Below are 21,687 nucleotides of genomic sequence, written 5' to 3'. Positions count from 1 at the left end.
TTGACAAGTTCACTAAATGGGTTGAAGCGGAGCCCGTAAGCAAGTGTGATGCAGCTACGGCGGTTCAATTTTTCAAGAAGATCATCTTCTGCTTTGGCTTTCCACACAGCATCATCACGGATAATGGCACAAACCTTTCTAAAGGTGAGATGGAGGACTTCTGTCAGAGAGAGCACATCCGGCTTGATATAGCATCCGTGGCTCACCCCCAGTCTAATGGTCAAGCAGAGAGAGCTAATCAAGAAATTTTGAAGGGTATCAAGCCCCGGCTCATGGTTCCCTTAAAGCGGACGCCGGGTTGTTGGGTGGAAGAATTACCTTCTATGTTATGGAGCATTAACACCACCCCCAATGGATCAATAGGCTATACACCTTTCTTCATGGTTTACAGGGCAGAGGCGGTCCTCCCAAGTGATATTCGTCATGATTCGCCCTGGGTTGATAATTATGTTGAAACGGACAATGAGCAAGCATGCCAGGAGGCGTTGGACCTGTTAGATGAAGTGGACAATGAGCAAGACCTGCGGCGTTATCATAGCCGCCGGGTTAAAACAAGAACCTTTCAAGAAGGCGACTTGGTGCTCCGGCTCATCCAAGATCAGACCGATATGCACAAGTTATCCCCACCTTGGGAAGGGCCCTTTGTGGTCAGCAAGAATCTGCACAACGGATCATACTACCTCATCGACTTTGGAGACAACTCACGCAGTTCTGAGGAGGAGACCCGGCGGCCGTGGAACATAGCTCTCCTTCTGCCTTACTATACTTGAGCCATAGGCTTCTCTTATGTACATATTTTGACAATGTATATATTATGATCAATATAATAAACCGGCATCCTTGCTATAAGCAGGGCCTCTGCTGTTTTTCCTCAAATATCTTTTGAGTTACATGGGGGCTTCAGCTGGCAAAGCGGAGTACTACCTGTTAAACCGGCTATCATGCCACTTTACAGCTTGGGAGCTTGACACCCAAGGGGCCAAAGAGAGTCTGGATGCTATGCACAGCTCAAACATAGGCACCCAATGAGCACAACTCACAAAGTTACTTGGGGGCTCTTTGTGCACTGCAACAAAGAGTTTGAAAGGACCCTTGCAATATGCTATCAAGCACGGCTTGGAAGCCCGGTGTATTCACCTAAAACCCCGGGTTAACCTGCCTTCATCAAGTAAGCCACTCCTATCCAGGTAATCCTGGCATGACCCGCCGAACGTTTGACAAGTCAATCTTATATAGACCCTAAACTTGTCAAAGTTAAAACGACGATTGGTTAGTTGGAGGTCCATCTTAAAAGGCTTTGCAAAATGGTTTAACTCAGTGGCTTGGCAGCCCATGAAAAGCCTCGAATTTGGGCCCGGCAGCCCTTGAAAAGCCTCGACTACATGGTTTTTTGTTTGCTTTTTGCCAAATTTTTACTCTTTGATAAATTTGTCTTGAACCGGTGTCTATTGACCCGGTGTGGCTTTTCAGTCATCATAATAACACGGTGTTCGTTAACCCGGCTTGGCTTTCAACTACAAGTTGTCTAACCATATTCATTACCAAACTGGTGTTACAAAACCCGGTCTGGCTTTGACTACATGTCGCCAGTTTGATCATCTGGTGTTCACCGTAACCCGGCATGATTTATTACACACTAGCACTGCATGGTGGGAGTTATCAATACTCAAGATTTGGGTTTTCCCCTTCATCCAATCATAGTTGGTAAACCAACTAAGTGATTTAATATCGCAGGTATGATTTATTTCATATTTCTATTCAGCCTTGGTAGTAAACCAGGCTTTGTCTTGGGCATTATGACCCGTCCGGCGGTAAACCGCCCGGACAATTCTTTTTTATGCAGACATCAGGAACACATGAAATTATCAAAGTATACTTAAGCACAGCAAATATCATGGCGGATCAACAAAGTCATGCATCAGTGCCACAGATCAAAGTATTTTAACTAGCCTATTACAAGGCGCTTTGAGGCCCAAAATAATGATTGTTTTTTACACAGAACAAAGTCTGTGACAATAGCCAGATTGGCGGATCAAGATTCATCGCCAGGTTGACGTGATGTTGATGGATCCTCAGGCGTCGGTTCAACCTCCTCCTCCCCACCCAGTGGCAGGAAGTCAATGGTGGTCCAGTCAATCCGGGTTAAAGCTTGAAACATAGGCTCTTCACTTATAAGATTTGACGGTTCAATGTCAGGGGCATAAGTGTGCTGACAAATTGGCGGAATAAGGTTCTCCACTTCCTTCACAGCAGTGTCAACTCGATGGTTGTTAGCATCATAGAAGGACCGATGTGAAGTCAAGTTCACTTCTTCAGCCAATTGACTTGCTACTGGACGCATCTCCTTGGTCAGAACTTTGAGAGCTTCATTATCAAATGTTGATCCGTTTTCTTGTTCATCTAGATAGCCCTTGGTGATATCAACTGGATCCAGGTCAGCTATCCACGTTTTGGCACGAGTCAGTGCTAACAAAGCGCCCGCCCTGGCAGCAGATCGCTTCAACTCCTCTATCTGAGTAGGAGTCATTGAGAGCCTGGCCAAGGTATCCTTGATCAAGGTTGGTGCCGGTTTGTTGTACGAAGCTGCAGAGATAACTCGTTGTGCACCAGTATACAGTTGCTCAATCAGTGTGTATGCTGCCTTCAACTTCATCCGCATATCTGCGCCTAGATGAGCAATGCGATTACCTGCAACGGTTTAACAACTTAATGTTAAACCGGCAGAGTTGAAGATACTTCAGAACAGGTTATTGTAAAGTACTTACCAAAAATTGCAGCTGTCATAGCATTCACTTGATGTTTCAGCCCAATCAGCTCTTCTTCCACCGGTTTAAGATCTGCTTCGGCGTCTTTAGCCCGTTTCAACAAAGCAGCACTTTCGTTTTCCCAGTTGGTACGTTCAGTTTTGAAGCCATCCTTAAATTCTTCCATGGTTGTCAAAGCGCCCTTTAGCTCCTCTTTCGCTTTGGAGGTCTCTTCTTGCTGGGACTTGATGTTTTCTTGAAGATCGGCGATCTGAGACTCTTTGGTATTTATATCAGTCTGTAAAGTCAGAAGAGGAAGCTGTTACAATTTCTCTCAAAAGTCCCAAGCACATAACAAGTTATACACTTGGCACTTGGGGGCTAATGCGGATTGATTCTTCACAAGGAGATCTTAAAGTCCCAAGGCTCAAAACAAAGTATTAAGCTTGGCACTTGGGGGCTAATGCACATTTTATATATCAAGTACAAAGTGAAGGCATGTAATAAGGACAAAAAAGTCCTGGTTCATCTTATTTAAGATAAACCGGCCCTTGGGGGATACTCATTTGAAATGTTCTTGATCTTTAAAAAGTCCCGGTTCATCTTGCTAATAATAAACCGGCCCTTGGGTACTATCCAGTTGAAGTATTCTTAATATTAGAAGACCCGGTTTGCCTTCAAGAGACAAACCGGCCCTTGGGGGCTACAATGGAGGTGATATACAGAACAAGGCAAATTTAAAGTGTTTTGAAGATTACCTCATAGCGTTCCTTCATTAAGTTCACTAAACCGGCCTCATAATCCTGGCTTGTGTAGAGGCGGTTTAAGAATCCGGAATGGAGCTCGTCGGAGCTAAGGTTAATGAAGCTGGACAAATCTGCCTTCCCCTTCCCCTTGCCCATAGCAACAAATTCCTCCTTGGCAATATGCTTTGACAAGGCAACTGGGTTGCCAGGGATAGTGAAACCATGACCAGTGATAACAACATCATCATCGCTACCTTTTGAGGGGGTTGGCGGAGTGACAGTATCCCTGGTCGGGCTTGGCACGTCGTCGCCCTTGGCTGGGCTTGGAAGATCAGCATGCGGACTGGCCGGATTGACTTCTGGCGCTTCAACATATGTATCCTGACTTTGGGGTACAGGATCATCAACGGCTATGTCAGCATCTCTATTAGCGCCTTCTGAAATTCTGTCCGGTTCAACTTCTTCAGTAGGGACATTGGGTTTTGCTTTCTTGCTCAAACGAGCTTTTGCGCTGTGATATGAAAACAAGAGGTCAGTTGGTAAACCGGCGCAAGAAGACAAAGTTAAAAATAGTATACTTACCCAGGGACGGTCTTGAGGGGAGGCATTTGAGTGGTTGATGAACCGCCAGATGATGAATTGGAAGACACCTGGTAATTCGGATCAGACGGATTAAGTGGGTATCGGAAGCAACCCTTCAAGGGATAAAAATTTTCGGGAGAACAAAAAACCTCTGGGCGACGCTTCCGGGTTGGTGTATCCGGTATACCGGAGGAAGTGACCTGCTGACCACTGTGCCAGGTTGTGCGACGACCTTCAGTTTGATGTGTCTTCAAAGAAAGTTGCGGATCCAAATGAGCAAGAGGGTGAGAGCGCGTTTTACTTTCCGAACGGCACGGAAATCTTTGAACCTGCACATGGTCAGAATCGGAGGAAAGAGAGATTACCTCTACATGGTCTGCACGGCTAGCCTCCTCATCATCCTGCGAATAGTCATTGTCAATAAGGCGTATGAAAAATGAACCAAGGGAGTCAATTTCTACCTCTGGACCCGACTCATCAACATCTTCAGGTGGATCAGAAGACTCGGCGGTTTTCTTCTTGGCTGCTTTCTTTATGACTTTGCTTTTTGGACGAGGAGCCCTCACCGGTTTGTCTGAAGTTTTCCTCTTCCAGAAAGAATCTTTAGCCTGTAAAAACAAACAAAGGTTTATTAGAATAATGTTAAAGCGGAGAAGGATCAATAAAAGTGAAAAGGGTAAGTTTCTTACTGCTGGCGGTTTGTTGGAGGTATAAAAAGGAGCCAATCTGATCTTGCTGCATTGAGCGATCGGTTCATCCAACATCTTCTTCACGACCTCAGTAACTTCCTCATCAGTCTTTTTTATCTCATGAGACCGTTGAGGCTCTTTGACGTTTCCGGTATACTCATGCATCAAACTGGGGCGGCGTCTTAAGGGAAGGATACCCCATGAAATCCAGCATCAAACAAGGTCAATGCCGGTTAAGCCATTTGCTAGAAGGGCCCGGAGCTTAGCAAGCTAAGGGGCATAGGCTTGTCGTTCTTTGGCTGTGAGCCATGGTGGCAGTGGATGGCCATTGCTAAGCCGGTGAGCATGGTAACCCGGCAGAGGGTTCTCATCAGCAGGTGCAGTGTTTTGACAGTAAAACCAGGTTTGATTCCAGTCTTTTGGATGGCTGTGGTGTTTGGCATGAGGGAAATCAACTTCCTTCCTCTTCTGAATTGATACACCACCAAGTTCGGTATTGGGGCCGTCAAAGAATTCGGTCCGGCGGTTTAAGTGGAAAAAATCTCTAAAGAGCTCAACGGTTGGTTCTTCTTGAAGATAAACTTCGCAAAACACTTGAAAGTTGCATATATTGGACACAGAATTTGGTCCAATATCTTGAGAATGGAGTTGGAAGCTAGTCAGCACATCCCGGAAAAACTTTGAACCGGGAGGGCTAAAAACCCGGTCTAAATGCTGCATGAACACAATCACTTCCCCGGCTTGAGGTACTGGAGGGCACTCAGGGCCAGGAACTCGCCAATGGAGGACATCTTTCTTGGCCAAAGCGCCAGTCAAAACATATCCATTGAGCTGTGTTTCGGTGATCCGGGAAGGAACCCAGTTGCACGCGGCGAATTGCTTGGTCATATTGGAAGGAAAACTGAAAAAGCACAAAGGCCGGTTTACGATTTAAACTTGATGTATACCGACCAGAGTTAAACCGGGTAATTACGCATGTTAAACCGGCTATTGCTACTCAACTCATATGGCGGTTTAATTGAGGGCTAATGGTGCAGGCGGATTATGATTTTTTTACAAGTTAAACCGCCTATAGAGGAAGCAGCAGAGATGAAATTTGCTAAGTGTTGCAGAAACAAGTTTCACAAAATGATAATATAATTTTGGATTTACCGTGGCTCAGTAAAGAAATTTTTTCTGAAGCCCTACAATGGCGCTAAGCAGAACAGAGAAGGTTCAGATGGGATTTTTTCAGGAACAACAAGATGCTACAGTATGGCAGATTAAAACTATGGATGTAGCCGCAAAAGAAAACTATCAAGCCTAGCTAGATTCAGTAAAGAGGCTAAGGGAAAGGCGGAGAAGCACTGACGAATAACTGACGAACACAGAAGAACACAGATGAACATGACGTCCTAATGGAGATCTAGGGTTAAGGGAGGAAAACTCACCGGGTTCTCAGGAACAGCGGAGGAGAGTGCGGATCTCTAGAGCGATTCAGGTTGATGCAGCGGTCTAGTCGGTGCAGAGTCGAAGGTCGAACGGCGGTGGCGGTGCTTGAGCACGTCGGGTCGCGAGGAGGAAGACGAGGCGAAGAGGCGAGGGGAGAAAATGAAAAGCCCCCCCGGCCTTATTTATAAAGAAATGGGATAAGTGGAAGGCGCGAGAATCGAGGAGTCTGAAGCGGCAAAAGAGGGCGCGGCTGTCGCCTCGATCTTCGGGATACCATTAATGAAGGGAATCTTTTTAATCTTTTTATACAGAGATGACGTCATGACAATCTACTAATGTGTCCAGAGGATGACGTCATGGCGGTTTAACAAAATTTACAGGAGAAGATATTAAGGCGGTTTACGAGAAATGTAAAAAGATGTTCGCAGAGTTTTTCTAAGTGTTGAAGATTGACATGAACTGGTTCAAATCAATCTGGGGCCTAATGTTGGGATATAACTACTGAGTATAAACCGCCCCGGAGGGGCCGGATCACCCTCGATTATATTGAAGCCCATGAAGATCCGGAAGATGGCGTTTTACTAAGGAAGATTAAAGGCCCAGAGCCCAAAGGCGGATTAGGGCCCATAGATATAAACCGCCGTGATTGTATAACTTGTATTGTAAGTTAGGAAAGGGGAGACCGAGCCGGACACTTGTATGAGCCGGCCTCGGGACTCCGTAAACCGGTCGGCCGTCAACCTGTGTATATATAGGGACGAGCCGGCGGCGGTTCAGGGATAAGAAACAACAACTCGAGACTCAGGCAAGGCGTATTCCGCTCCCTGGTCATCGAAACCCAATCAAATCCATCACAACTAGACGTAGGCTTTTACCTTCATCGAAGGGGCCGAACTAGTATAAACTCTCGTGTTTTTTGGCCGGTTTAACCCCTTCAAGCTAACCCGTCGCGATGGCTCCACGACTAAGTCCTTTCATGAGGACATCTGACGTGATATTTCCACGACAATGTTGATCATGATGACATAGGTTTCTCCATCGAAAACCATGATAAATCGTCTAATAAAATACGAGTTGCATGTAGAAAATCATACCATTCAAAAAAAAACAATTCAAATCAAACGGTATAATTTTTGAGTCATAGGTCCAGTGCGTTGTTTCGTCGTGTGTCGACGCTGCTGAGCAAGAGAAGAAGCAACTACCCCAATTGTGGTTGTATGTTGAATTGAATAATTCAATTGGTTGACTATCAATTTTCTATTTTGGCTCCCCTTTTCACCAACCAGTTATTTCATGGGTTTAGCGATCTTAAACTATGTGCGCTCGGTGACAGTCTTAATTGCTGGGAGGGTCACTTGTACCCGATTCGCTGACAAGTCGCGCCAACCGGTAGAGGACGACAATGATGGTGACTCGGGCCTGAAGTTCTCTTTGCCGAGTGCACACTTCAGGCCCGAGTTGCCATCGTCGTTATCCTCCGACTAGTCCTCATCGCCTATGATGCTCACCAATTTGACGATGATGCTGACTTGCTGAGCATAATGACACCGATATCTCCATCGGAAACCCCGATAAACCGTCTAATAAAATACGAGTTGTATGTACAAAAATTGTATCATTCGAATTTTGTTCCAATTTGAATCAAATGGTATAATTTTTGAGTGATAGGTGCAGTGTGTTGTTTTGTCGTGTGCCGACACTGCTGAGCAGCGGGAGAAGCAATCTGCCCAGACGTGTCCGTATCAACTTTCTATTTTCTCTCCCACTTTCACCAACCAGCCATTCCATGGATGTCTCATTCTTAAAATATCTGTGCTAGGTGATGGACAGTGCAATCACGTAACCGGTGCTGCCTTGTTCCACTTGACAACTGAAAACACATCCCCTTCCTGCCCTATAAGAACATGCATGGCCAGACAAGATAGTAGCATTTTCTAGCAAAGGAAGTTGTCTCGCAGCAAGTGACATCAATCTCACCTCCTCTCGAGGCAGGCAAAAGTAGCCAAGAGGATGATCGGTGAAATGGATGCGGACAGTGTTGTAGGATATTTCAGGGGCAAGAGTATCTTCATCACTGGTTCAACTGGCTTCCTAGGCAAAGGTATGCGTTCATGCATGATCGGTACATTTCGGGTCAGGTTGTGCCATGCATGCATTTGTGCTGATCATCTGAGAGGCTTATATGTTGGTGTTTCTCTTGCATGATCTGGGAGTAGTGCTTGTGGAGAAGATACTGAGGGTTCAGCCTGATGTGAAGAAGCTCTATCTCTTGATTCGGGCCCCTGATGCTGAATCTGCGAAGCTTCGGATTCAGACCGAGGTGAAATAATCATTTTATTTTTCTTCTAGTTTTAGTCTAATGCTAAATCCACGTTAATTAAGCCACGTCACCACTTTTTTCCTTCAACAAAGACGTCACTACTCAAACCACTGCTATTAAATTTAACAGAAGTATATATGCTTTCCAGCATATAGGCCGTCTTAGGCCCTGTCTGCATTCGTTTAGTTTTTGTTCACTCTCTGGTATTTAGTTCAATGTTAAGCTAAATTCTGGTGAGCACGCAAATATCACATTCAATCCGAGCAGAGTCTGGTTCTATTTCGAATAGAGCCTGCAAGGAAAAGAAAGGCTGAAATTCAGCCGGTCCCTATCCGCGTTCTGAAAAGGAAGGTTCGTACCAATCGTCGGTTAAGGAGGGAGTGTACATGTACGCGATTTATCAATAGGCATCAAAGAATGCATAAGCAATTAATTCAAGCGTGTGCTCATTATGCATTCCTGCATGTCGATCGGCTAGAGATGCACATAACGTGCTTTCTTACGGTAGCTAAAGTTGGTGGGAAGATGGCATTGATGGACACGAACTGGAAATGCAAGAGGGAAACCAGATATAGATAGATAGATACTCCCTCCATCACATAATATTAGAACCTAGTATATTATGGGACGGAGGGAGTAGATATATAGATAGATAGATAGATAGATACTTCCTCAGTGAGAGGGCACCCCCTGCATGCATGTGCATATGCACCCACTTTTAAATAAAACCTTTTTCAGCATGTTTTAGAATGTCAAAAATTGAAAAGAAAATATGATGCATACATGTTCGTAAATGTGTATGCGCGACACAAAATTTTGTGAAGGAATGTCTTTTTGTTTTGTCTCAAAAAAAGACAAACTTCAGTGCTTCTGAATAGTGTTACACGACACAATTTTTTTCTTATTTGCACAGGCCACAAAAAACTTATTTTTTTGTGAAACTTTATGCACGCGCGTAGAACATGGAGAAGTACCCGTGTAACCTTTTTCAATTTTTTTAGCATTTAGAATTGAGTTTTCCGAAGTGGGTTCATATGTACCCAGGTTCATCCATGCACTTCCCCTCCCTTGATCTCATAATATAGTGCGCATTAGTTTCACAAAAGTGAAGCTTCACAGACAGTGACCAAATTTATAACTGAAAAAAAACTTTGACCAAGTTCATAGAAAAGTATCTATATCTACAATATCAATATATATCATATAAAAATATATTTCATGATGAATCTAATGGTATTGATTTGGTATTTTACTTTTTTTTCTATGAACTTAGTGAAAATTTATAAAGTTTGGCTTTTAAAAATCCAATACGCACTATATTATAGGTTAGAAGGAGTAGATAGATATATGCGATACAAATGTACATGTGCGTGTAGGAGAGGAAATGGGTACGGGCATAACGAGATTGTATGCTAGGGTAGTGAAATGTATGTAGTTAAATGTCACTTGCATGAAGGCACGACACTCATGCATCACATAGGTGCTAGGTGAGAGCTGTTCGAGGAAATGGGTATGGGCATAACGAGATTAAACCCTAACACACTATTAGCAGTTCGAGGCGCAATTTATCATACACGGACAAACATCGCGTCGTATCACCCAGATTTATTGATGAGGTTCAGCGATCTACGCCTAATATCCAGGGCATGATTATTGGTGCTCCTCCACATGTACTAAAAGTGGTATAGTACATTCAACGACAAACCCTCCTAGGCCATCAAACAGCGCCTCCAACTACTCGACATGGCCGGTATGCTCACCCCTGCCATGTGCGCCTAATGCATTCGTTCATGATTCATATCTACCCTACCAGCTTCCTTTAGCTAGTATACCTTGGCTATCCCACGATGCCTTTATATAATATTCCGGGGTTACACTTGCTCGTCTCAAACACCCGACCCTCTACTACTTACAAGTCCAACTGCAGCACAACTCGTAAATGCATATTCCCTCACGGTGAATATGTCCTCGCCATCTTGAAGCCTTCATGAATGAACATTCATGTATCTTGGACTTGAATGTTTAATCATGAACTCTGCTGCTACTTGACTTCACGTGAGTCCACCTCACCTGTAGTCCCTTCTTTATTCATCACAGTCAATGTTTCCATGAAAGTTCTACACCGCTCTTGTTTAGTGTTCCAAAATTCTTGAAGTTGTTAAACACCATTTACGTTAATCTTCAAGTCACCATATCCGACAACACTACTCTAGTAGCCTCTTCCCGGATCTACGTGAAAGTGAAAAAAACTCACATATTGGATAAAAGAGTTACCTGAACTCATTGTCATCAATCTTGTTGACTACACGTCTAAACTTCAAGGACTTCCGTTGCTGCATTTAGTGATTCTGAGTCCAATTGGCAGCTGTCTCATTCCTTTTATGGCTAGTCTTTTACATCCCCCGCAACTATATCACTACAAGTCCTTCTGAATTTGTCACCCGGACTTTCAATGTGCATTGAACACCAAAAAATATATGGCATTGTACTATCAAAGATTTTGACATATCAGACTTTCCACCACTGTCTTCGATTCTCCATGGTCTACTTCCGTCTATCTGACATATCAATTTTGATAGAGCCAGCCACCAACTTAGGATTCTACTCACCAACATCACTTCACTATTATCTGCTGACTTGTTTGAGCACATATTTGACCAATAGTGTCCTAGTTTGTTACCATGCTCCATGTTTACCACATAACTCATTTATGTTACCACATCGAGCCTCTAATGTGTCGGTCGAGTATCCTGGGCGTGAAACAACACCTTCGCACCCATGAGTTCGGAGAACCATCGATCATGACCAACCAATGCCTAGTTCCATGTTTCCCTGAGACCATTGAGCTCTGGCCAAAACCACATGTTTCTCACCTTTTCCACCAAAATTGGCTTCATTTCTAATATCCTTACACCATAGTTGCTCCATCAATCGAGTGGAATCTTTTCTCAAATTTTAGATCCACCTTCAACATGACTTCATGGTGGATGACCAGTTCACCCTCGCGCTTGTTTACTTCAAGTTATCATGTGTGTGTCGTCTTGAATTAACACGGTGCAATTGTCGTGTTGAAGCACACTAGCTCTCGGGCATGCACTGCAAGTAGTTACGTGACAGAAGTCGGACACCATCAACATCACACTTTTATGTCATCAACGTCTATCTCACTATCATTTTTTGTTTTGACCAACCTCTATATCTATCTGCCAAACTTTCCAAGTTGTGTCCCCTCTTTGCTTCTAGCGTCACCCGCCATAGCATATTTTATCAGACCAATGCTGATGGCCATGATTTATACGTCATCCTCTGGCTCCTTCCACAACTGATGTGGGACTCAACCCAACAACGCCTCTTGTGATCAGTGAAATACCGAGCTCCAGCCATCTGTGTCAATCAAATACATTGCCCAAACCATCTCTCGTTCCTCCTCCGCCACCCACCATAGCATATTTTATCATATCAGTGCTCATGGTCACGAGTTATACATTACTAAGCAGGAGAGAAAGAAGATGAAGTGGCTCTTTGTCCTTAGCATCATCTTTACATGTGTCGATGATGGACATCATAATACCTAGTGTGCCCAGAGTTTATCTCTCCAATGCTCGAGAGTAAATTCTAGTCCTGACATATTGAGCACCATACTATACTTTTCCAGAATACCCTAAAGTTACCTTCATAATTACCCAGTTATGGAGTAACATTTGGAAACCCCAAAGTAAACATTCGGTATCCAGGTCTATGATATTATTATGGTGGAAGGAAACATTAACATTTATATGAAAATACCGATAACATATTGACAACCTGATCTCGCAATATTTCATAAGTTAGATATATCCAACATCATTTTACCCTAAAAATATGTTCTCATTATTATCGGCCTCCTTGTTACATTAACAATCCCCATGGATAGGAAAGAACAACCATCAACAATGCATGAGTTACTCAAGAGGCCTAACTAGGGATCTGGTTGGAGTTTATCTTTCCTCACATGCGAAAAGGTTTTTCTCCGAATCTCACATTCAAGAATCATTGCAGATATATACTGAAATATAAAGTTAATTATGAACATGGAAATAGAATAATAAAAACATTATTATTGCCTCTAGGGCGTATTTCCAACAATAGTGACATCGCCCATGATTTGCAACGAGGGGTCCAAGTGGTAGGAGCGGTGCTACTTTACCCACAATAGTGGCACCTTTAGTAATGACCTTCAAATGGGCTCTGCCTCCATCCTCAAGTTCCAACGACCTGGATGAGAAACAATGTCACCGCTCTTTTGCATATTCATGTAAAAAACCAGGCACAATTTCTCCATTCAAATCATTCGCGTCGAGCGCAAACTGCGCACACATTTGGAGCCTATATGATACATCCCCCACATCGGCCACAAGGACGTTAGATGATCCTGGTTTTCAGCTGTGTGTATACATATCTATATAATAGTGCCTAGTGTCGCTTGTGGCACAATGCGTGGGGATGAAAGTTAATTGTTTTTATTTGAACCTGACCAAGAGCATTGGCATAGTAATTGATAGTAATCTACTACTAATATGCTTTGCTATTTTTCAGATCATAGGCCGGGAGATCTTTCATGTGCTAAAAGAAAAACATGGTGTGCAGTTCAATAATTTCATTGAAGAAAAGATATGTCCTTTACTGGGAGATATCATTTATGAAAACTTTGGACTAGACAATGCCCAGCTCGAGGAATTGTCCAAGGACATAGATGTCATTGTCAATGGAGCTGCGACTACAAATTTCTTTGAAAGGTTTGAGGTGTTTTCTGGTTGCACATTGCTACTCCCTTCAGTTCACAAATAAGTGACAATTTATACATACCTCCAGCCAAAATTTCATAGTTTCATCTTAAGTCTTTAGTTTGTGAACTTAAAAAAAACACAATTATTCAATTTTTTCACAAAAGGATTGAATATTATAATTGTGTTGGTTACTATACATATACTCATAGAAATTAGTGGTCAAAGTTACACCCTGATGGCTATGTCAGTGTCCATAGCATTACTTATTGGTGAATTGGAAGGAGTATGTAATATTGTAACAAACATTAACATGCATGGCATTGAAATAATTGTTTAAAATGTGATGCTACCTTTTCAGATATGATGTAGCTTTCGATGTCAATGTCTTGGGAGTGAAGCACGTCTGCACATTTGCAGCGAAATGTCCTAAGCTCAAGATGTTGCTTCATGTTTCAACTGGTGTGAAGCCATAAGAATAAATGATCTATGAATTTGGATTTGGTGGTATATCATGACGTCCTGAATTTTAACTCATTAACCTCTAATATTATTACTTGAACAGCGTATGTAGCTGGTGAACAAGAGGGGATAATACCAGAGAAGCCGATCTTGATGGGCGAGACCTTAAAGGTGGGCACACATCTGGACATCGAGTCCGAGTTAATTTTAGTCAAGGAGACCATTCGAGAACTAAAAGCTAGTTGTTCCACGGAGAAGGCTGGAAGGAAAACCATGAAGGAGCTTGGCCTCAAGAGGTTAGACAAAAATATCAACATACATTACGTGTACTCCTTTCATCCACTTGGTGGGACTGTAAACTTGATACTCTTTTAACATGTTTGATCTTATGGACAACTGAGCGAAGGGCACGACACTTCGGGTGGCCAAACACCTATGTCTTCACCAAGGCAATGGGGGAGATGATTATGGGGAACCTACCAATAGACTTTCCGGTTGTCATCATCCGCCCGAGCATTATAACCAGCACCCTCAAAGAGCCATTGCCTGGATGGATGGAAGGAATCAAGTGACTGAAACAAAAAAAATTATCCCTTAACAACAATGTACAACACTGGTGTATGATTACTGAGAATTCTCATCTTTCGTAGGACAATTGACTCGGTGGTCATCGGATACGCCAAGCAGACCTTGCCCTTCTTCCTAGTCAACCTAGACTTAATAATGGATGTGGTGAGCTTGTTCATGACTTGGCAACCAATATTTGGAATGGAACTTGGTGAAGGTACTAAGTAAGTAACCAACTACATTGCATGGTTTATATAGATTCCAGGGGACATGGTGGTCAATGCTATGATGGTTGCCACGGCAGCACACTCACATGACCAGCAGGTGCAAGTCATCTACCATGTAACCTCTTCGATGCGGAACCCGGCACCTTATTCCATCCTTTGGAAGTCTCTCTTTCAATACTTCAATGACAACCCCCCATGCACGGGAAGGAATGGTGAGCGTATTCGGCTGAAGAAGATGCGGTTCTTCAACACTGTCATGTGGTTCAAGCTATACATGACCGTCAAGTACATGCTTCCCCTCGAGGTTAGCTCAATTACTATATCAATATGAGATTAAATCATGTTGATTAGGGATATATGAGATGCAAATGAGATTAATATTTTGTGGGTTTTTTCTCCTACAATCAATTGGGCAGATGCTTCGCCTAGTGAACATTGCACTTTGTGGTGTTTTCTCACAGAGATACAACGAACTCAACAGAAAATTCAGATTCATGATGCAATTGAGCGAATTATATGCACCCTACACCTTGTTCAAAGGGTGGTAAGAAATTGTTATTAAAATGCTTATCAATATGTCCTTTTTTGCGGGGAATATCAATATTTCCTTCCGCTTTTGTGATTACTTGGTATGATTGTATACTAGTGCCTCCTCATAGCATATCAATATATATAATTTTACCCTTAAAAATACCGTTCTTTGACTTGATTTTATCAATCTTGTGAAGCTTCGATGACATCAACTTGGATAAGCTCAGGATGGGAATGAACAAGGACAATCAAAATAACAATGGGGCCTATTACTTTGATTTTGATCCCAAGTACATTGACTGGGGCGATTATTTCTACAACGTTCACATCCCTGGTGTGCTCAAATACACGCGTGATTGAGTTATTTCTTTAACTAGACAAATTTCCAGTGCGGTAACTATCCATGGAAATACAATTATTTGTCTGTTCTTTTTATGAAACACCTATGTATTTGTATTGTACTCCATTTGTTACGCAACTCTTCTGAGTATGTTTGCAAGTCTACTGCACATATGGTGTAGTGTTTGCCAGATGCCAGAAAAGAGCGTAGTATGGGCAGCTCCCAGAGCATGTTGTGGAGTTTATGCTTTAGATTGTAACATTACTTGATTTGGTTAATAAGTTACCCCCTTAATCTCAGAAAATAAAAGAGCATAGTATATCATCATGCATCATGCCCACTTAGTTGAAGATGTTAAACATTTGGTCAAGGCGAATGGGAGGTCGTGGTGTAAAAACCCCGTTATTTTCTAACATGTATTGTACTAGTATGTTATTTAAAATTTGGACACGGTCTTTAGTTCACAACTTTGAACACTATTTTCTATACAAGTCTACTTATACAAAATCTATCAGTTACTCCCTCATCACAAAATAAGTGTCGCTGATTTAGTACAAAGTTGTACTAAAATCAACGGCGGCGGAGGGAGTATTTTATATATTAAAAGCACAATATAGAGGTAACAAAGAGAAAATGCTGGAAAATTCACCGTTATACTAGCCCTTGATCTTGTGGACCTTTCAAAATTAAGAAACGACTAGCACATATGCCCGTGCGTTGCAACGGGAGAAAAAGTAGTATGCATTTAAAGTTAGTGAGAATTATATGTGCAAGCAAAACCCTGTGTACACGTGAAAAAGGAATATTTAGGTTCTCGGTTTCGCCGGATGTGAAGTAATCATTCCGCAATTTTCCATTCACTGATCGAGGGCATTTAACAGTTTTGTTATGTCATAGTACGCCAAAGAAGGCCCGTGTATTATTCAATCTACTTTTCCTTTCACTCGAGGAGATTCTAAGGTATTAAGTTTCTGAATTAGGAAACATGAACCATTTTTTAAAAAACTGAACAATTTTTTGAAAATTATGTATATTTTCACTAAAACACGAACAAAATTTGGAACAGGAGCATCTTTTCAAATGCACAAACATTTATTGAAAACACCAACTTCTTTTATCAAAACATGAATATTATTTGAATTTGCGAACATTTTTTTAGAACGGGAACATGTGTTGAAAATTCATAACATTTTTTTTGAAAATGTGTATATTTTAACATTATTTTGAATTGCGAATATTTCACTAAAATACAAATATTTTTCGAATTTATTGCATTTCTTTAAATGCCATTTTCTTTTTAGAAATCTTGAACTATTTTGAAAAACAATAAGTTTTTAAAAATGGAAACTTTTTCAATTTCTGAATATTTTCAAAATAGGAAAACAAATTGGAATTCTGAACATTTTCTATAATTTGATTTGTTTTTAAAATTCTACATGTTTTTTCAGAATTTTGAATTTACGAAATAAATTCTATAAGAAAAATAAATTTGAAAGGAAAAAAAAGTGATATGGGAAGAAGAATAAAAATAGAAGTAAAACTCAGAACAATGGAAAATGGGCCAGCCCATTATCGGATGATTTGTGCGATGTTCCCGCTATTTTGCGGCATGTGCGGAAAATAGATTTTTCCAGCTGCGTGGGCAGAAAAGTAAGTGGGCTGACTTCGCTGGGCCACAGGGCACGGTCCACGTACGAAATTCTGGAAAATCATTTTTTTTCTAGCAGACGAACACGTACGAATTTAGTACCACCTTGGATAGAAAAAAAGTCTTTTCAGCGTCGAATGAAGAAGTTGGCGAAACGCACCTTGCTTTATTAATAGAAGAAATAGAATATAGATATAGATATAGATGTTCATTAAACCCACCACCTGATTCATGCTCTACCTGCACCACCACCTGATCCGTGCGACCGTGTCGCATGACCACCGTCTTCTCTCTTTGTCGCACAACCACCATCCACCTCCCTTTGCCGCACAGCTGATGTCCTCGTCCCTTTGTTACACCACCTTCACTAGCTAGTGATTGAGATAGGAATCGGGCGTGTACTAGAACGTGTATGCTTTCTTCTCCGTTGAGATTTTTAGCATTCTCTGTATTTTTCTTTTCTTGCTTTATCGAGTTAAAAATATTAGTGGATTTTTTGTAAAATACAGTAATATTAGTTATTTAAAAAGTGTTCATATTTTTTTAATGTACAAGTCTAGAAAAAAATCAGTCAATTAAAATAATGATCTATATTTTAAAACAGTTCACATAACAAAAAGGGAAGGACTAATGCTCCGTCGGCTGATCGCTTAGCGAATTCTGTCACACACGCAACAGTTGGATAGCCCTTGATCCGTGCATTTTCACACACGCTCACACACGTTCATTATTTCCCTTGCCTACAATGTGACCTTCACCTTTTCTCGCAACAACAGCAGTGTTGCAAGCCATATGGGCGAACGAGGACGGCAACTTAGACAAGTTTTTGCAACATCAGCTCTATTGCAAAAAAACTCTGCAACAAAACCTATGTTGCAAACAAAAATCCACGACAATAACTCTACTGCAAAAGAAAATCCCGCAACAAAACCTATGTTGCAAAAAAAATATTCTGCAACATAACCTCTGTTGCAACAAGACGTTGAGCTGCTGGGTTGTGGTGGGTCGTGTCACATCCAACGACTCGTGAGGCGGTGGATCGTTTTGAAAGATCCGCAGGCCGGCGCATAGCAGCCCTCTAACTAAAAACAGTTTAAATATTTATGCTCTTGTAGTTTTAAAAAGTGTTCACTTGTTTCAAAAAAGTGTACATGTAATTTTAAAGAGTGTTCAGGCATTTAAAAAATCATGTAATTATCACAAATTTCCTCACATTATGAAAAAAATACAATTTATGTTTTTACTTATTTTTATTAAAACTACTTATGTAACTTTTGAAAGGTATTCAGCAATTTAAATAATGTTAGTGTAATCATCAAAAGTGCTCAAATATATGTAACAAAAAGTCCTTTTAATTGTAAAAAACTGTTTGCATAATTTGAAAAGGTGCTAATATAATTAAAAGGGTGTTTACTTATTTTTTAAAGGTTTCTACCATTTTCAAATGGGTACACATTTTAGAAAATATTTGTGTAATATAAAATAAATATGGCACAATTCAGGAAGCATTCCTGTATTTGTATAAACTATTTCTATTTTGTAAAAAAAGTAGAAATAATAGGGTATACAATAAACAGAAAAAAACAGGGGGAAAGAAAAGGATAAAAAGTAAATTGGAAAAATAAATTTAAAATTTAAAAAGAAGAAAAATGAGAATCTGTAAAAGGAACAAGTGAAAATCAGATGAAAACTTGTATTCGAGTCACACAGAATAGAAAGAAGGCTAAATCAGATGAAAACTTGTAGGCGCGTTGTGACTGGGATGGCCAGCACAATAGTTTTTTGTGCCATTTTCCCTAGTTTGGTTTTCATTGTTTGGGTCCGGTTATTTCTTGTGGTTTTTTTTTGTTCGGTTTTCACTGTTTTGATCGAGCCTTCCTTATTTTTTTGACTATTTTCTTTATTGTTTTCTCGCTTTTGCTTCTTTATATTTCCATTTCATTTCCTTTTTATTTTTCCGGCTTTTACTTATATTTTGTTTTCCTTTGTTCTTTCTTTTTTATTATTCTCTCTCTTTTTTCAACACATACTACGTTTTTCATAAACATGGTACTTTTTCTGTACACATCAGGAACATTTTTTTATACATATTTAACATTTTTAAAATACATGATTAACAGGTTTCAAATACATGTTTTAATATACTTTCCATACACATTATAAAATTTCTATATACATAAGTAACAATATTTTAAACATATTTATCATTTTATTAAATACATGCTTTGATGTCTACTTTTTGCACACACATATGTAGATTTTTTTTGTATAAATCAAGAACATTCTTTTATACATGCATAAAAAATTTCCAATACGTTATTGACATTTTTTTATAATGTGATATACATTTTAGTGCACTCTACAAGCGTTGCACACGTAAACCCCGTATATTTCTCCAAAAAGAAGATAAATCCTATATGTCGCTCAATCCAGCAAAATGCCGCTGCCTCACACAGGCAATTAGTGAGCAAACTGCAGATGGCCCGGCCAAAGTATTTGTGATACGTTTCCCTTTTTTTGGAGGCGTTTTGTTTGTTTAGTTCACTTTTTTTCCAACTCTGTTTTCTCCTAACAAAAGATTTTTTTTCTCATTTTTTCCTTTTTCCTTTTTATTTTTTATTTTTACATAAATTAAAAAAATTAAGAAAAAGGTTCAGCAAATTCATAAATTGTTTAGAAGTTGAAAAATCGTTCGAACTTTAACAAAATGTTAGAAAATCTAAAAACAAATCACAAGTTCCAAAAAATGTTTCTGATTTGGAAGAAAAGTTCAAATATTCTTCGTGTTTCCAAAATTTGTTTACAAATTTCAAAAGCGCTCAACTTTTCGAAAAATGTATGGCCATTTTGTAAAAACTGTTCGCAAGTTTGAAAGCATATTCTTCTTTAAAAAATGTTATCAATTAAAACCATTGATCTCGTGTTTGTTTAAACGTTCTTAATCCCCAAAAAATATGTTTTACAATAAATGTTCGTGTTGTTAATATAAAAAGCATGTAAGCATGCGACTTGGATCCCATTTCAATTGAGAACGATTACAGTTGATGATGTTCTCACCACCATGGCTGAGGAAGCAAACAATAAACCTGAAAAAATAAATTAAAAAGGAAGTCTCCTCCAATCGTTTTCCATAAACAGTTGGGGGTCTTTAATCAGCTGGTTGTTTCCAACCGATCGCAATAGACATGCCAGCATGTGCAGCATGTGCAGAATATTAGCAATTGGCGCAAAGTGGCCAACCAGTAACCGTCTACAGCGGGAGTGCATGCGTGAGGCGTGTGCAATAGCTTAGACAACATCTGTTTATAGTAGTTGTCCATGTGATCTGTAGACACCTCCTAAAATAGAAACGTATGTTTATCTGTTTGTAGAAACTGACAGTTAGGCCTGAGTTAGATGAAACTGCTATAAGTGTTGCTTGTTCGCTTGCGTGCAGTTATGGGTGAAAGACATCCCTCATAACTGTCCTTGGATACATGCATATACGCTCATCTTTATGAATATACGTATGTACAGCCTGACGAAATAGGCTTTCGCCATACTATATAGATATAGCAACCGCCCGATACAACGAAGAGTCCAATGCTGCGGTAAACAGCACAAGCATGCCCGAAAGAAACAAAAGAGAAAGAAGAGAGAAAATAATGTTAACAACATCGGATCGACGAAAGCGATGATAACCCGAAACCGCTGCACCCACCGGAAATCTACCACCACACTCCAAGCACCTCGAACCTCCGTATACCAAGCAACACCTTCAGCAAGGAACTTGACGACGACGACACTGCTTCCCGGACAGGTCCTAGAGTTTCCCCTGGTACGCGGAGGGGCGTGGGGAAGAGGAATACCCGACGCCCTTCAGGAAGGAACGGTGGGGCCCACGGGCGTCACCACGTCAGTGCCAGCGAGACGACACGGATTTCTCCCATCCGCCAAACACCCACATCACCGAATGGTCCAACACGCTTCAACAGACATGCCACCCACCAACGTGCGGCACCACGGTTTTGCCATCATCACCGCCGCCTCACCATGGCCATCGAAGCAAGACCGACAGGGTCGAGAGGGAGCAGCCGGGAACAAGGAGCGGCAGCGATAGCAGCCACGCCAGAGGAGACAACCTCCACCGCCATCGGGGGTCACCGACCGGACACGACAAGGGGAGCGTACCAGGCCCTCGAGGTCCGGCCGAGCCAAAAAGGGGCTCGTGAAGCACCCATCGCCGCGCTGCAGTAGACGTGCCGCCGTCTCCACAACCCGCCGCACAAGCCGCGCCACCACCGCCCCCGTCGGAGCAGCCGCAATCGATACCAAGTCAGGCCCGCCCAGACACAGATGGGGCCCAAAAGGGCCCAGATCTAGGCTGGGAGGGTGTCTCCACCATCCACGGTGCCAGCCCGCCGCCAAGTGGCTGCGCCGCCACCTCTAGGCCACCCAGAGCCGCGCCACCATGAGCAGCAGCCGCCGCCGGAACCAATGTCGACCGAGGAGCACCGTCGCAGGACGCCACCACCCGAGCCATGGCACCGCGCGCAGGGAAGGAAAGGCCGCCGCCGCCGCCAACACCAGCGGGCATGGCCTAGTGGCGCAGGCCGGCAGCGGCGGGAGGAGGGGAAGGGGAAGGGGGCGCTGGAGGG

General features: G+C 41.8%; 1 protein-coding gene across 1 annotated transcript; it reads left to right on the top strand.

The window, feature by feature from the left end:
* Positions 1-8,111: 8,111 nt before the first annotated feature.
* LOC119274298 (fatty acyl-CoA reductase 1-like) lies at positions 8,112-15,568 on the top strand. Its single transcript, XM_037554979.1, has 10 exons — positions 8,112-8,293; positions 8,409-8,512; positions 13,088-13,287; positions 13,637-13,737; positions 13,841-14,033; positions 14,144-14,305; positions 14,388-14,469; positions 14,563-14,835; positions 14,948-15,075; positions 15,260-15,568. Exons 1-10 carry the CDS (start codon positions 8,203-8,205, stop codon positions 15,420-15,422), a joined length of 1,497 nt encoding a protein of 498 aa, XP_037410876.1. The 5' UTR covers positions 8,112-8,202; the 3' UTR covers positions 15,423-15,568.
* The last annotated feature ends 6,119 nt before the right edge of the window (positions 15,569-21,687 follow it).

Source organism: Triticum dicoccoides, chromosome 3B (assembly GCF_002162155.2).
Source record: "Triticum dicoccoides isolate Atlit2015 ecotype Zavitan chromosome 3B, WEW_v2.0, whole genome shotgun sequence".
NCBI classification, from domain to species: Eukaryota; Viridiplantae; Streptophyta; class Magnoliopsida; order Poales; family Poaceae; genus Triticum; species Triticum dicoccoides.
The sequence above is the reverse complement of the archived record's forward strand: the minus strand, read 5'-3'. Positions and strand labels throughout refer to the sequence as shown.